Here is a 16131-nt window from a genome sequence, read left to right as displayed (position 1 = left end):
TATGAAATGTAAACTAAGGCGTGTACACTCACTACAATAGATCGGAAGTTCTTACTTCCTCATTTCCCAAATCCAACCGGATCTGTCGGTCCTTCTGATTGGCGCCCACTTCTAGAAGGCGGGACTCTGCATTGTTCTCATTACCTGATTGGACCGTTTTATGTGGTGGGCGGGACCTGTCTAGCCGGTGCGTTGAGTTGCAACATACGCCATTTTGCATTGATAGCGGTGCGCTACAGCAGTGGAGATATAAAGCTCGAGAAGCCCCGGTTTAGAGGTGATTTTTTTCCGCTGTCTTCATGATAAACATGTTCATTTATTAACGATTACGTTAAGCTAATTAGTCATTTATTAATCCGTTTTCAAATGATTAAATTTGTCATTTGAAGTACCAGCTGCTTGCTCTTATCTTGTATGTAGCTAGTCGGCTAATCTGCTAAAGATGATTGGTCCATAAAATCATTTTGAGAAAAACACGCCTCAAATATTATGTATTATAACTTAAAACTGTCTATAAAATCATCTTTAAATTGTTCGTGGTTAACAGTGTTGACGAAGCTAGCTAAACTGCTATTATAACAGGGCTTGTCGCAATTAGAATGCATTTTAAATATGATTAAATTAATCTTAGTTTTAAGCCTTAAAGTAATTGAATAAACCTTAGGATTAAATATGTACGCATTGACAGTCTGCCACAACCTGTGTTTGTTCATTTTATTAGGCATTTATTCACAAAATGTGCTTTATATTTTATAATAAACAGCCTTTTAAATGACAGGCATATTTTAAGTGTTATTGTGAATAATTAACATTGCTTTGAAGAGTAGTGTCCAAGATATATGATGTTTGTCTTTGTATACTTTGATTCATTAAAAAATAAAAATCTGTTGTATATTATCAGGCAAGATTTTTTATCCTGCGAACTTTTATGAAAATGTATGACTTTGTTTGTATATCATAAGACCTTGCATCATAAACATTACATGGTGTTGCTTTAAAATGGTGCTTTTGAATTAAAGTCGAAGCATTGAAATGCATATAGTTCATGTATCTTGTGTGATGTATAATTAAAAAATGTTTATCTTAATTTTGCAGTGTAAAGTATGGGGAATGTCTTTGCAAACCTGTTTAAGGGTTTATTCGGGAAGAAGGAGATGAGAATCCTCATGGTTGGTCTTGATGCCGCCGGTAAAACCACCATCCTGTACAAACTCAAGCTGGGAGAAATAGTTACCACCATTCCCACTATCGGTACGGCTGAAGACGTCATCTGTTTTTACATCTGTTATTTGTTTTTGGCAGTGTTTGATGTCCTGATTTCTCACATTTTTCTCACAGTTTGACCTTGACTTGTGCATCATGTTGCACAAAACTCTTTTGTTCCCATCTCAACGTTGCTACTTTCACTCACACTATCTGCTGTGTTTTCCTGAATGCGTGTTGAATTTGTGTGTGTAATGCCCAAGCTTTATAGTTATTTATTTATTTTCCATCTTTTCTCCTGCAGGTTTTAATGTAGAAACGGTAGAGTATAAGAATATCAGTTTCACGGTTTGGGATGTTGGTGGCCAAGATAAAATCAGGCCACTTTGGAGGCACTACTTCCAGAACACTCAAGGTATGAGAGCTAAAAACAATCAAAATGATTGTATTTTGCTGTAAAAATGGACAGACGCAAATTTGCCTGAGAATTTACAATGTTATAAAATCATGTTCAACAATTCTTATTGTAATAATTTTCCTGATATTCCTGTTGGCAGGTCTGATCTTCGTAGTTGATAGTAATGACAGGGAACGAGTTAATGAAGCCAGGGAGGAGTTGACAAGAATGTTAGCTGAAGACGAGTTGCGTGAGGCCGTTCTTCTCGTTTTTGCAAACAAACAGGTGAGCATCACTTATGGGCAGTATTGCCCATCTCTCCAGGGCTCTTTGAAACAATATTACATGCAAATAATAAAAGCAACTAACCATATTGTCATGCATAGTCATGATGCTGAGATGCATTGACTTGTCTGCTTTAAAAAGTGAAGAAAATGCTACCCTTTTTGTTATTGGCAATCAAACGCTACAGTATTTTGGCACAAATTCAACTGGTCAAATTCAGATGCTTGTCAGTTTGGACCGATGCCAACATGGACAGGTTGCATGATATTCTCATCTTAAAAAATGACATGTATATAAATACAATCTAAACTACATTAAAAACAGGTTAACCCCCAGAGACCCAGCGTACATATGTATAACGCAATTAAATATAGTAGCAAATTAAACAATACCGAACTTAAACTAAATATGGGTAAAAAAAAACAAAATAAAAAACATCAGTAGCTGATGCAATTCTTAACACTTTTGGAACAAATTTATCGGTTTACAAAGTAAGTATTTGACAACTAATATGTTTTTATTTCTATACATCTAGTGATCTAGTTTCATATGTATATATGACATTTTAAACATATAAGTTTGAGACCATTTTGGGCAGTGCAATAGGGGTGACACTTTTTTTTTATATGGTTTTCAGTAAATGACAAAAAATTATTCATATTTTGTCAGGTGTTTTCTGAGCCTTTTCATCATCATTGGTGTCTCATCGATATAACGTTTTTTATTTATTAAGATATATAAAGATTATTACATTATATTTAGAATATGCTTTGATGTGCATATTTTTTTAAACAGTATTTATATTTTCCATGACTGTATCCTTACTGGTGGCCAAAAGTGATGTCCGGAGGGCATACTACAATTTCTACAATTTCGATCAAAATACGAAATCAATTTTTTATATATTTTAGTAACACTTTGCAAAAGGTTCCATTCAGTTAATGTGTTAACTAGCAATGAGTAATATTTTGTTCCAGTACTTATTAATCTTTGTTAACATTAATGAATAAAAATTCTTCATTAACTAGGCTAATGTTAACAGATATGACTTTTGATTTTTTAATTGTTTACAGAATGTTGAGATTAACCGAGATTAATAAATGCTTTAGAAATATTTTTCATTGTTAGTTCATGTTAACTGATGTAGTTACCTCAGTTATTAATATTTTGTTGGTTCTCTCTTGTTTTTGCATGTTCATAATTTCTTTGTACGATAGTTTGGCCAAAAATTATTTTGGCACAATTTGGCATATTTAATTGTGTTATCACAAAAAAACAATTGACTCCAAGCACAAATATACATAATGCTTACAAAATCTTTAACACATTTTTTTTATAATATTTAAATAAAGGATGATTATTTTCAAATACATTTGTGCGCTGAATTGTGGATACTTGGTGTTAAAAAAAAAAAAAAGGAAAAAAGATTGCATTTTGCGACCCTAAATGCCCAGCATGGCAATCTGGCAACGTTTGTCAAAATTATACCCTAATGCAAACAAAATGGCTTCCTAAAGACTCATCATGAAAAAAAAAATCATCATGAATATTAATGCTTGGGGGTTTGAGGTTTAAATAAATAAATAAAAGTATCAAAAAATATGGGGTTGCTTTTCACAGTCTTGTGAAAATATGTCCCACTACATAGATCAAATAGGTTGTGAAAGCCATTTCATGCTGATTTGACATGATTGATGCGTCTGTTGTGTGGTGGGCTTTGAATCTCTGATTGGATTTGTCTCCTCTCCCTCACAGGACCTTCCCAATGCCATGAACGCAGCTGAGATCACAGATAAACTGGGCCTTCACGCCCTCCGTCATCGTAACTGGTACATCCAGGCCACCTGCGCCACCAGTGGAGACGGGCTCTACGAGGGGCTGGACTGGCTCTCCAATCAGTTGAAGAATCAGAAATGAGCTAGTCTACAGCCTCCAAATCTGTGTGTGTGTGTGTTTGTTGTTGTGTGAATGGGTGTGTGTATGTATGAGAGAGCGAGACACACACAGCTACAGTACTGACCCAGACTTTGACTGAACTCAGTATCCCATGTCCTCCCTCTCATTTGTTTAGGTTTGGGCATTGCTGATTCAGACTGTGTGTGTGTGTGTGTGTATGTGCATAGTGAAGCGTCTATCTTTAGTATGCACGTTAGCAAGAATGTATCGTTTCATGTGTGTATGAAGGCTTTTCTGTCTGTTTGCTTGGTTTGGGAATGACCCCTGGCGTGCCTTTTATACACACACATCTCCTCTTCTCGTTTCTCCTCACAAACTGTAATACGACTCTTGTTGTTTTTGCTCCATACTGCACCACGCGTGGTTTTCACATGGCGAAGAAAGAACCAAGGGTTTCGGTAATGAACGTTCACTGCGATAACCAGATAACCTCTCCTGCGCCAGTATTACAGGCCTGCTGATATACAACATGTACACTTTAGACATAGAGCTTTAAATTGAGATTAAAAACCTGCCCTGTATCTTTAGGAAAAAAATGCATTGTAACCTGTATCAGGTGAGGATCGATTCGCTCAGATTCCCTCCACCACCGTCCTTGATCGTTCTTTTTTAGTCATTTGAAAATCAGGCTGTTTTATTTTCGGCTCTTCAGGTCCATGTTTTAATTTGTGAACGTGTCCGAATGTGGGTAGTGGAGTTGTGGGCAGATCTCTGGTTTCCTACTGTACACTACCTGTTTCCAGCCGCCACTCAAACCCCGAGCACAATCACAGACTGCTGAACATTCCCCCTACCACCAAATTGTTGGATTTGATTTGAATTAAAAAAACATCATATATTATATGCTTCGTTATGTTTATTACGTGCTTCCTGGTGACTCTTGTGTGGTGTGAAGACGTCAGGTTTCAGACTGAAGTTTAGTATCCCGTGTCTTGAGTTGATCAAGTGAAATTGAGTTTTGTAGGTCAGAGGTTTCTTCTAAATCTAGGGTCTACAATAATGATGTCCACCGATTTGTTTGATCTTTTATAAGCTAACTACAGACAAAGCTAGAGTTTAGCTAAACATTCATTGTAATGATTATTTGAATAGCTTTGCAGCATTGTAACAAGGTACATAACCTTTCAGAAGTTTGGGGTCAGTAAGACATTTTTTTTTTAATCAAAAATAACAGTAAAGAAATTATTAGTCGGTAAGATTTATGTTTTTGAAAGAAGTGTCTTATGCCCACTATGAAATATTATTACAATTTAAAATAACAGTTTTCTATTTGAATTTATTATTTATATTTTAAAATGTAATTTATTCCTGTGACCAAAGCTGAACTTTCAGCATCATTACTCCAGTCTTCAGTGTCACATGATCCTTCAGAACTCATTCTGATATGCTGATTTCATTTCTAATTATTATTAATGTTAAAAATAGTTATTGAAAAATGTACCATGGTTTTCACCAAAATACTTAATGGTATTGGCATTAGCCACAAACATTAAATGGCTAGGCAGAATTTGAGACATTTTTATATTGTTTAATTTGGATCCCATATTAAATTAATAGTTACAATAGCTGGTAAAATATGGTTACCATGGTACATTTTTCTAAGGATTTTTTTTAAATAACAGATTTGTTGTCGTTGTGTAAACTGAATTATTTTTATGACATGATATATTTAGAAAGAGCTCATGATATACAGCTGCCCATGAGAAAGGTAAGAATTTATTTATGATAAAACAGGTTTTGCACTGTATTGTTATTTTGAAATTTATATAATATTTTCTTAATGACAGGTTAAAAACTAATCTATCCAGGTATATAAATATTTTGTTGACTACAAATATTAATGTTTACTACAATTCATATTCTGCATAAAAAATATTTTGGAATGGAATTGTAATGAGTCATTTTTTTCTCATAAATTTTTTCCTCATTTTTGAATTTGAAATGATTGCTCCGTGATTCAACTTATGACATGGCCAAGGTGTGTCACTAAGCACGTTTATGGCTTTATGTTAGAGATGTTTTCTTCTAATTTCCGTAGATGACAGACATAATTCAATATAATTATTATTAATTTGCCAAAAGGACAACTTTTAAGGGATAGGCTAGTTCACTCAAAATGATAATTCTCTAATAATTGAAACACCCTCATGTCGTTCCAAACATGTATGACTTTATTTTGTGGAACACAGAAGATATTTTAAAGAATATTTAATTTTGTCCATACAATAAAGCTAATTTTGTTACTCGCGCGCTGTGTGGAAAGTTTTGTGTGTGCGCGTGCCCATAAAGCTAAACTAAACTGAGCTCTTTCATGTCTTCTTGCACGTGAGCGGACAAATTCAAATTCACACAAAATAATGTAAAGAAAAAAAGTGTGTATCCTACTAAACATATAGCCTAGCTAGGTTGTGTATAAGTGAACGTAAAATATAAACGAAATGTGTGTCAGTATGTCTATTCTGTGCATTCGTTCTTAAAGTGACGGTAGCCATTTTGCTACTGTCTGTGTTTTTAATGTTAATCAAACAAAAAAGGACAAAGAAAAAGAAAGAATGTTGGTAAACAAAGATAGTTGATGGAGCCATTGATTTACCTAGGAGAAAAAAATACTATGGAAGTCAATGAAGCGGTCTGTGGTTACCAACATTCTTCAAAATGTCTTCTTTTGTGTTCAACAGAAGAAACTCATACAGGTTTGGAACAACATAATAAGGGAATAAATATCGAAAGACTTTTAATTTTTGGGTGAATTATCCCTTTAAGTCACTGGCCATTGGCAGGTGTGGCAAAAAGTTAGTATAGGCCCTGTATCAGGTTTGGATTGACACGAAGGTGAGTAAATGAATGATGACAGAATGATCATTTTCGGTGAACTCTCTCTTTAAAAAAAATAATAATCTAAAAGGAAATGACAAAAATCAAGTTGAAGCACCCAGTTTGCGTAAGTAGAAGGACCAGCATGACCTCATCACCAACCTGTCTGTTAGGTGTGTGTAGGCATGAACTTTACCTGCCCTTCCTGCAGCTGTGTGTGTGTGTGTGTGTTCGTGAGCTCCGCCCACGTGTGAGGTGTTTTCTGTTTTCACACGAAACTCGACGGGAGTAAAGACGATGTTACTCATGCCGGCTGGACTGCATGAGAAACTCTACAAACACTACAACTTCAGCTTGTGTCGCCGTGAACTGATACCAGAGTTCAATAACAACAACAAGTGGACAGTGTACATGTAGGTGAGCCTTTTACACTTGTATTATTACACTGTTTTGCATTACACTTATGGCTCTGCATGTCAACATCTCATAACAGAAACCAAACTGTTAACCGTTCAAGTCTCCGATTCATGATCTAAATTGTGACCCTGAGCTGTTCATAAATACATGTCCTAATTGTATATTCAAAGGTTAGTGAGAATAATTATGTTTTGCTTGAGTTCTGATTACACAACTGCTATAATACGCTTCAACGGTAGGCTACTTTATAAACCATGTCAATGAATGACTGGGTTAATTCAATAAAAATAATTTCAATGTCAAATTGTGGTCCAATTTACGTAATTCATGGTACTTTAGGATGCATGGTAATACCATGGTACTTTTTAGTTAGTACGAATACCATAAATGTTGACAAATACTACTGTTTTTAGGTCTACATTTAGAACAGTGAAAAGAATGGAGAAGACATAAAACATAAACATTGCTAATGAAAATTGGCAATTACTAAAGATACAGTGTGTGCAAGCTTGTTCGTGTGGGTTTTATTACGTAATATAGTGATAATTGGTCTTTAAAAAATAAGTTTAGTGACTTTAATAGCCTAATATTAATGATAATGTTAAATAATATCCAATATGACATATATTAGTGGCCAAAAGAGATGTCTAGAGAGGATTTGTTTTAAAGTTTGATTAAACCATCAAAATATGAGGGAAATATTTTATATTTTTTAAATATAAGGGAAGAACAAAACACTTGGTTAAGGTATTTATCTGACGTGTTTTTGGCATAAAAGGGGTAAACTAGGCTATAGCTTCAGGTTTTATTACATTGTTTACAACATAATTAGTTTCGTAGGTTCTCTCTTGTTCTTAATTTCTTTGTTTGACAACCTGGATCAAAATTATGCATTATAGCAAAATAAAACATTGACTCCAAACATAACTATGCAATATGCTTACAAAATCTTTAACACATTTTTCATAATTTGAATAAATGGTAAATATGTCAATTCTCTCTTTGGCCATTACCGTAAATTAAAAAGAGAGAGAAAAAAAGTTGTGTAAAACTGCTCTAGAATATTGAGTATTATTTGTTTCATGGATGTTACACTGAATAACTGAATTGAGTAGTAATTTAATTTTGTTTACTTTTTTTGATGAAAACCAGTTGTTCTCATCCTTTGTCGAGCAATGCTACATTAAACGATATTATAGTCCTGCTATCGGCTATATTATACTTATAGCGTACGTCGTAGCGACAGGTGTGTGTGACTGCTTGCACTTGCTTTCACTTCTCCAACCTGTTGTTTGTGTGCCACATTGACTTTGTTCAACATGCAACCTCTCTGAACTGCTAGTCTCCTGGTTTCTGAGTCACGTTTAGGAGAAATCCACAAATCCTCGTTTCTCTTTGAACATGAAAATGGGGTCTGTGTGGTTTCCCACCTTTGTTTTTTGACGTAAGTAGAGCCTTCAGCTTTGTTCATGGACAATTGAGCCTTATTTGCCCGAGAATGACATCACCCTTTTAATTTGACAGGTGCAAGATAGTGTTCGAGTGTGTTAGATACAGAAAATACAGGAATTGTGTGTGATTTCTTTGTGTAGTTGCATGAATTACATGAACGCGTGATCGATCGGTTGATTTGCTTTTTTTACGTCAGAGCACTTTGCCCTGCTGAGATGTGTGTTGACAAGCATTTGTTTATTATGGTGTGTGTGTGTGTGTGTGTGTGTGTGTGTGTGTGTGTGTGTGTGTTTGCTGGTTTAAGAGGTGAATGGTTGAGTTTCAGTGCCAGATTCCTGGTTCACAAGTTCTTGTGTGATCAGACACAGTCAACAATTCTGTCTCCTTTAGCAACAGCCAGTGAAAGATTAATAAGAAACAATTGTGAAAGGTGTAACTTAAACACTCGCTTACACATCATTGACACGTCATTGTTCTCTCGGTGTTATTGGCTGAAAATCAGGTTCTGCCGTGTTGAGTAAAGATCTATTTTTGGGAAGGGAGATTAACTTAGTACGGTACTTAGGAAAAAATGTTTTTTTGTTCAAAGAAGGTTTGTTTTTGTACAAAAAATGTTCAAAACGAGTCTTGCAGCACGTGTTTGGTGTAAAGTGGCAGTAGTACAGAAATCAGTGTTTGTGTTTGTGGTGTGTCTCTCTGCAGTGATGGAGAAAGACTGTAGCACATTAGAGGACGAGTTTCTTCAGAAAATCAGTGATTCAGTGTCTGTCAAATGTCCTCCATCCTCCCCAAACCTTCAGATGTCAACACCTCGATCGATCCCTCTGGCCATGACAAACACCCACAGGTAACTTGTGGCACTTGGTGTTGATTGTATTGGTTGAAAATGTTCTTAAAAATACAAACTGACCTACAATAGTACAAATAAATAAACACCAATGATGTAATTCTTATTTTTATAAATAATTTTATTTAATTGAATATAAATTACTTTAATAATTAATTTTATTAAATACTATTTAAATAAATTCACATTTTTGCCAACCATAGCAAGTTTATAAACCGCTCCAAGTTTAATTTAAAGTTTAGATTGTGTCTAATTTATTAGTACATATTACTGGTCTTATTGTGATTTCTTTTTGTATTAAAAAAAAAATTGTTTGTTTTTTCTTTTCTTTTCTTTTCTCTTAAACTTGCAATAGTTTATAAGCAGTTCCAAGTCAACATAAAATCAATATTGACATATTTACTTGAGTATGTGTACACATTGCTGGTTTTGTTTTTTATTTTATTACTGTAGAAATAGTGTCTAAAAGTACGGTAAACTGTTTTATTTTTTATTTAAATTTTTACATCAATTATTATTTCATTTAGTATAAATTACTTTATTATATAATTATATAATATAATATAATATAAACTATAGTAAATTTTTATAAGCAGTTCCAAGTTGAATTTAATGTCAACATGGAATCAAGATTGACAACTTACTTTTACTAAACATTCCTGGTCTTATTGTGAATATTTGTTATTATGTTATGTTATGTTATGTTATTTTATAACTAGCAATAGTGTCTAAACAGTTTCAAACAGTTCCAAGTATCTTTTAAAGATGTCATTTTGTTGATTTAATTAGTTTTTACACAAATCATTTCATTTCATATATATATATTTTTTTTTACTTTTGTAATAGCTCATAAGCATTCCAAGATAAAGTGAAAGTCATCATGAAAGCAAGATTGACCCAGTTTACTTTATTTGTACACCTTGCTTGCTTTTAATGACTTGACTTTTTTTTAATGAAAAAAAAAAACTTAAACCTTTTTTGGTGGTACTGTATATATGTCATGTGATCACGGAAATAAAATGTGTTGACATGTCCGTGATGCTTTCTAATTATGTGCATCTTGTGATTCTAGTTTTCCATCAAAAGAAGAATTTCGAGCTTCATCTGCACCTTTGATTCCCAATCCGTTTCCGGAGCTGTGCAGTCCGAAGCATTCCCCGGTGCTGAGCGGATCTCTCGGCTCTAAAAGCCTCACATATGTAAGCATGGGTGAATGCTTTAATCGGTGACACCTGTGGGAGGAATTATATTAGATGACAGTTGTTATGACACGCCATTTTTCTGGAGAAAAAACAACGTGCATGTCCACGAACGCATAACTGTTCGTTGAGCCTTCTCAAGAAAAACTCACTTTCTTTGGAACTCAAAAAAGGGAATGAGCTTAAACAAATTGACACATGAAATGTCAGATGCATTTGTTTGCATCTGACAGATTAATGATGAGCTTCTTGTGTGTGTGTGTATCCATAGGTGATTCGGATTTTCGGGGACGACAAACACAGCCGTTCGATCTTGGTGTCGTCTGGAGTGACAGCACATGCTGTTTGTCGGATGTTAGCGCAGAGCATCCACTGTATGGACGAGGAGAGCTGGGCCCTCATTGAACATCACTCGGCTTTGGGCCTGGGTAAGATATGAGGACGGTACTAAACAACAATGCAATTACCGATACACTTGCACTACTCTCCTGTGATCTCCCATAATTGAACTTAACGCAAATACTTTCATAATGCAATGTAAAAGGGCATAATTCACCTAGAAAGGTTTGAATTGTAAAACAGTGGGATGCTGCTTTGCATGCACTCTGTTGTTTACATTCACTTGATTTTTCACTGCAAAATAAATGACCTTCTAGTGTTTTAGATTTTGTTCATTGCACATTCATGACTCATTGTTTGGACAAAATCCACTAAATGCCTTCTCAAATGCCAGCTTGTTTCTAAAATAAAAAACTGACATGTGTAATTGTGTTTTTAAATTGAATCTTTGCTGAGAGAAATCTGGCCACGGGCTGTTGTGTGAAAAATAGCACTGAAAGCAACAACCCAACCAAACGTGTTATACAGGCTTTTATAATAGCTTTAGTTGTGCTTTTGACAGGTGTTGTTGGGTTTGATGAACCTTTGGTTTCAGAAATTACATTTTGTTATGTCTGATGTCAATAAAGTTTATGTAGGACAGTTTAATTGATAGAAAATGTGGTTAATAATTAGTTTAATTTAATAACTCTAATATTAATTGAAGTCCACAAAAGATTTTTTTTTTCTTCTAAACTCAGAGAATTTAAATACTTTAAATGTTTCTTAACATTTTATATAATTTGTTTAATTGTAATGTAATTTGTTTGAATTTTATTTAAGAAATGTATTGGATTTTTACAAAATCAACCATTTGTTTCTTAATATTTATATCGTTTTTTAATTCAATTGAATTAGTTTTAATTCAATTATTTTAAATTTCATTTAAACCATTTATTCATATTTTATATACTTTTTTATTTAATTTGTTTGAATTTAATTCAGGAAATGTATTGATTCATTTGTTTTTCTCACACTAAAAGCTTAAATCCTTTCAAAAAGGAGTGTCCTTCTTTATGAACTATTGTGTTCAAGGACCGTAGGTAATCAACAGACATAAAGAAGTGCTGTATGTTATTGTGAGTGTGTAGGAGCCTTTGCATTCACACTGGCATTGCGTGGATGTTTTTTGTTTTTTCAGATCGCTGTCTGGAAGACCATGAGCTTGTGGTGCAGATACAGTCATCCTGGCCTGAAGACAGCGACACTAAGATGATCTTCCGGAAAAACTACGCAAAGTACGAGTTCTTCAAAACACCCAAGGTATGAAGCCTCTTCATCACCCAGAAAATTGTCTAAAAAATACCCAACACTTAGCATGATGCCATTTTAAGTACAATCACAATCCATTTTACTTCTACGTTGTGACACATTTCTGAGTGACGATGGTCAAATAGAAAATGTAAGTGTTTTTTAAAGGAACACGCCAACTTTTTGGGACTTTATCTTATTCACCGTATCACCCAGAGTTAGATAAGTCCATACATACGCTTCTCATCTCCGTGCGTGCCGTAACTCTGTCTGACGCACCCACCGCTAGCCTAGCTTAGCACAAAGACTGGAGGTAAATGGCTCCAGCTAGCATACTCCTCCCAATAAGTGACAAAATAACGCCAACATTTTCCTATTTACATGTTGTGATTTGTATTTGTGTCTCATGTGACCTTGTTATTTGTGTCTCATGTGACCTTGTTATTTGTACACGCTGTGACTATACAAATCACAACATGTAAATAGGAAAATGTTGGCGTTATTTTGTCACTTATTGGGAGCAGTATGCTAGCTGGAGCCATTTACCTCCAGTCTTTGTGCTAAGCTAGGCTAGCGGTGTGTGCGTCAGACAGAGTTACGGCACGCACGGAGATGAGAAGGGTATGTATGGACTTATCTAACTCTGGGGGATACGGTGAATAAGCTAAAGTCCCAAAAAGTCGGCGTGTTCCTTTAAGTGTTTGTTTCTTCTTTATGCAGTCATTTTTCCCAGAGCACATGATCTCTGATAGCGCGGCTGTCACTAAAGGCACGTCACCATCAGATCTGGTGCAGGTATGAGGATCTAGAGCTTTTAAATCACATCACATCACATTTGATTGTCTTCATAAAACTAGTAAATGTCTGTTTCTTGAAAAGAACTTGTTGAAGTGTGGTTCCTGTCCAGAGATTCAAGACTTTCTCTATGTGAGAGAAGGTGGGAAAAAATCCTGGAAGAAACTCTATTATGTTTTACGGCGGTCTGGACTGTACTTCTCCATCAAAGGGCAATCAAAGGTGGCACACACAAACACAAACGCAGCGCTCTGTTTGAAAAATGACTCCGGTATACTGTATATAATACACATAAACATACATATAAAATGTGGATGCATGTTTGCAGGAACCTCGACACCTGCAGTTTGCCGGAGATCTGCAAGATCTGGATGTGTTTACAGTCTTCAACGGCCGGAAACTTTACGGGGCTCCAGAACCATACGTCTTCTGCATTAAAGTAAGCAACAGGAACAGAGAATCAGTGTTGTTTTAGTATTAGTTATATAGAAGTGTGGTATTTATTCATATCAAGTTTTTTTAGCTTTAATTTTTTTAGTTAATGTTTTTAGTTTTAGGGAATTCACGGTGACCAATAAGATCATTAATCGCAGTAATTCAGTTGCCCCTATTATGCTATTTTAAAGATTCCTAATTTTGTTTTGGTGCCTCCAACGATATGTTTACATGCATCCAAGGTCAAAAAACACTTGAATTTTCTCATAATAAAACAGGTGAAACTCGAAAAATTAGAATATCATGCAAAAGTTCATTTATTTCAGTAATTCAACTGAAAAGGTGAAACTAATATATTATATAGACTTATTACATGCAAAGTGAGATATTTCAAGCCTTTATTTGTTATAATTTTGATGATTATGGTTTACAGCTTATGAAAACCCTTTCACAATATTCTAATTTTGAATTAGGGGTTTTCATAAGCTGCCATAATCATCAAAATTATAACAAATGAAGGCTTGAAATATCTCACTTTGCATGTAATGAGTCTATATAATATATTAGTTTCACCTTTTAAGTTGAATTACTTAAATAAATGAACTTTTGCATTGCAGCATCAGCTCTTTTTTCTCAGTGTCTGAAACGGTCCAATAAAGGTTTCAGTCTCTCTAAACTCCTCCTTTCTAAGAGTCTACTCTGCTCTGATTGGTCAATGCTATAGTAATAATTATAATTAGCTTTACATAACAGCAATACAATTCTATGGTATTTCCTCATGTAGATGCTTGAACATGAAAGTGTGCATGTGTTTGTGTGCTAGGCCTCAAAAGACAGGTTTCGCTGTCAGGATTTGAAGCTGATGAGTGTCGACAGTGAGCAGAGACGGACGTGCTGGATCACGGCCTTCAGATTGTTTAAGGTACATGAACATTGAACACACACAGACTCGCTAAGAATGTTCCAACTGCAACCTGTAATGAACGACATTTGAGTGAGTGTGTGTGTGTGTGTTTTAGCATGGGAAACAGCTCCAGTGTAATTACCAGCTGGTCCAGTCCAGAATCAATATTCACAAATTTCAAAACTCCAAGGTACAGTAAACATCTCTCAATCTCCAAAAAAGCCTAGCCTTAAAATAATCCATACAACTCGTGCACTATATTCTGATATCATATGTTAGCTTTGTGTGAGGAACTGAAAATGTAAGTTATTCACTGATCTTCCCTTCAAATCTTCATCACACGTGTTGTCTTCCTCCACTGTGCCATCATCAGTTTACAGACAGGGAGTCGTCGATGGTTGCCATGGATTTTTCAGGGAAGAGCGGCGGACGAGTGATCCAGAACCCACACGAGGCCCAGAATGCAGTGCAGGAGGAAGGACACGTCTGGCGGGTGTGTATGTGCTCGAGGGAAACTATGAAAATCCATTTTGTAAACAGAATTCATGCTACACAGTGCAGAAACACGCTGAGGACACCTCCCAGATCAGTTGTTATGCATTTATAATAAGCAAGAGTTTGCATAATATTTGTGTGAGCAGTTTTCTGTCCTGTGACAGTGTTTAAATGATAGAAAATATTTAAGATATATTCTATTATATACAGTACATTCAGTAAATAATAGAATGTGTGCACATATATATATATATATATATATATATATATATATATATACACACAGGTGAAACTCGAAAAATTTGAATATCGTACAAAAGTTAATTATTTCAGTAATTCAACTTTAAATGTGAAACTAATATATTATATAGACTCATTCCATGCAAAGTGAGATATTTCAAGCCTTTATTTGTTATCATTTTGATGATTATGGCTTACAGCTTATGAAAATAAGCCTTAAAAGCTTTCAAATATTTCACCAATCCTAAATGTTTGAACGAAAAAATATATCGAAGTCTAGACTTCTAAAAAAGAAGTCTATTCTGCTCACCAAGGCTGCATTTATTTGATCAAAAATACAGTAAAAACAGTAATATTGTGAAATATTATTACAATTTAAAATAACTGTTTTCTATTTGCATATATGTTAAAATGTAATTTATTCCTGTGATCAAAGCTGAATTTTCAGCATCATTACATTACAGTCAGAAATCATTCTAATATGATGATTTGCTGCTCAAGAAACATTTCTGATTATTATTATTGTTGAAAAAAGTTGTGCTGCTTCATATTTTTGTGGAAGCTGTGATAAAAAAAATCAGGATGCTTTGATGTATAGGGGGAAAAAGCATTTATTTGAAATATAAATCTTTTGTAACATTTTACATTTCTTTATTGTCACTTTTGATCGATTTAACCTTGCTGGATAAAAGTTTTTCTTTTCTTTTTAAGTTAAAAGTAAATCATTTATACAATTAAAAATCAATCTGAGTTATTTAAATTCCAATAAATGATGAAAATTAAATGAATGTAGACATTTTTGTTTAATGGTGTGTTTTTGTACTTCAGAAGAGAGAACATTACGCCACAATTTATCCACCAGCGGTCACACGCCAGTGAGTCTCCCCGGTGAGTCTCACGTCAACATCATACAACATTTAATCAACAAGAAAGAATCTCTCATTAGTCAAATCGTTGTGTGTGTGTGTGTGTGTGTGTGTGTGTGTCTACAGAGGTTAATCGGGTTCAGCCATGGTTCCACGGGGGCTTGTCTCGTGCTGAAGCTGAAAAGCTATTGGAGGAG

The 16131-nt window shown here is 34.7% G+C and overlaps 2 protein-coding genes across 3 annotated transcripts; both read left to right on the top strand.

Moving 5' to 3' along the window:
• Positions 1-64: 64 nt before the first annotated feature.
• Positions 65-4682, top strand: arf2b (ARF GTPase 2b). The gene is made up of 5 exons (XM_079601123.1): positions 65-277; positions 1096-1251; positions 1508-1618; positions 1761-1885; positions 3641-4682. Exons 2-5 carry the CDS (start codon positions 1104-1106, stop codon positions 3800-3802), a joined length of 546 nt encoding a protein of 181 aa, XP_079457249.1. The 5' UTR covers positions 65-277; positions 1096-1103; the 3' UTR covers positions 3803-4682.
• A 2092-nt stretch (positions 4683-6774) lies between these two features.
• Positions 6775-15087, top strand: grb7 (growth factor receptor bound protein 7). Of its 2 annotated transcripts, none has more exons than XM_079602164.1 (11): positions 6775-7072; positions 9227-9371; positions 10444-10570; positions 10842-10998; positions 12090-12211; positions 12920-12994; positions 13079-13216; positions 13323-13433; positions 14253-14351; positions 14449-14523; positions 14707-15087. In XM_079602164.1, exons 2-11 carry the CDS (start codon positions 9229-9231, stop codon positions 14938-14940), a joined length of 1281 nt encoding a protein of 426 aa, XP_079458290.1. In that variant the 5' UTR covers positions 6775-7072; positions 9227-9228; the 3' UTR covers positions 14941-15087. The 2 variants fall into 2 exon arrangements, with proteins under 2 accessions (XP_079458290.1, XP_079458289.1); XM_079602163.1 differs by having other exon boundaries at positions 6776-7068.
• Positions 15088-16131: the final 1044 nt, after the last annotated feature.

Source organism: Phoxinus phoxinus (assembly GCF_949152265.1).
Source record: "Phoxinus phoxinus genome assembly, chromosome: 24".
Classification (NCBI taxonomy): Eukaryota; Metazoa; Chordata; class Actinopteri; order Cypriniformes; family Leuciscidae; genus Phoxinus; species Phoxinus phoxinus.
Note: the sequence above shows the minus strand (reverse complement) of the source record. Positions and strands in the feature narration are given on the sequence as shown.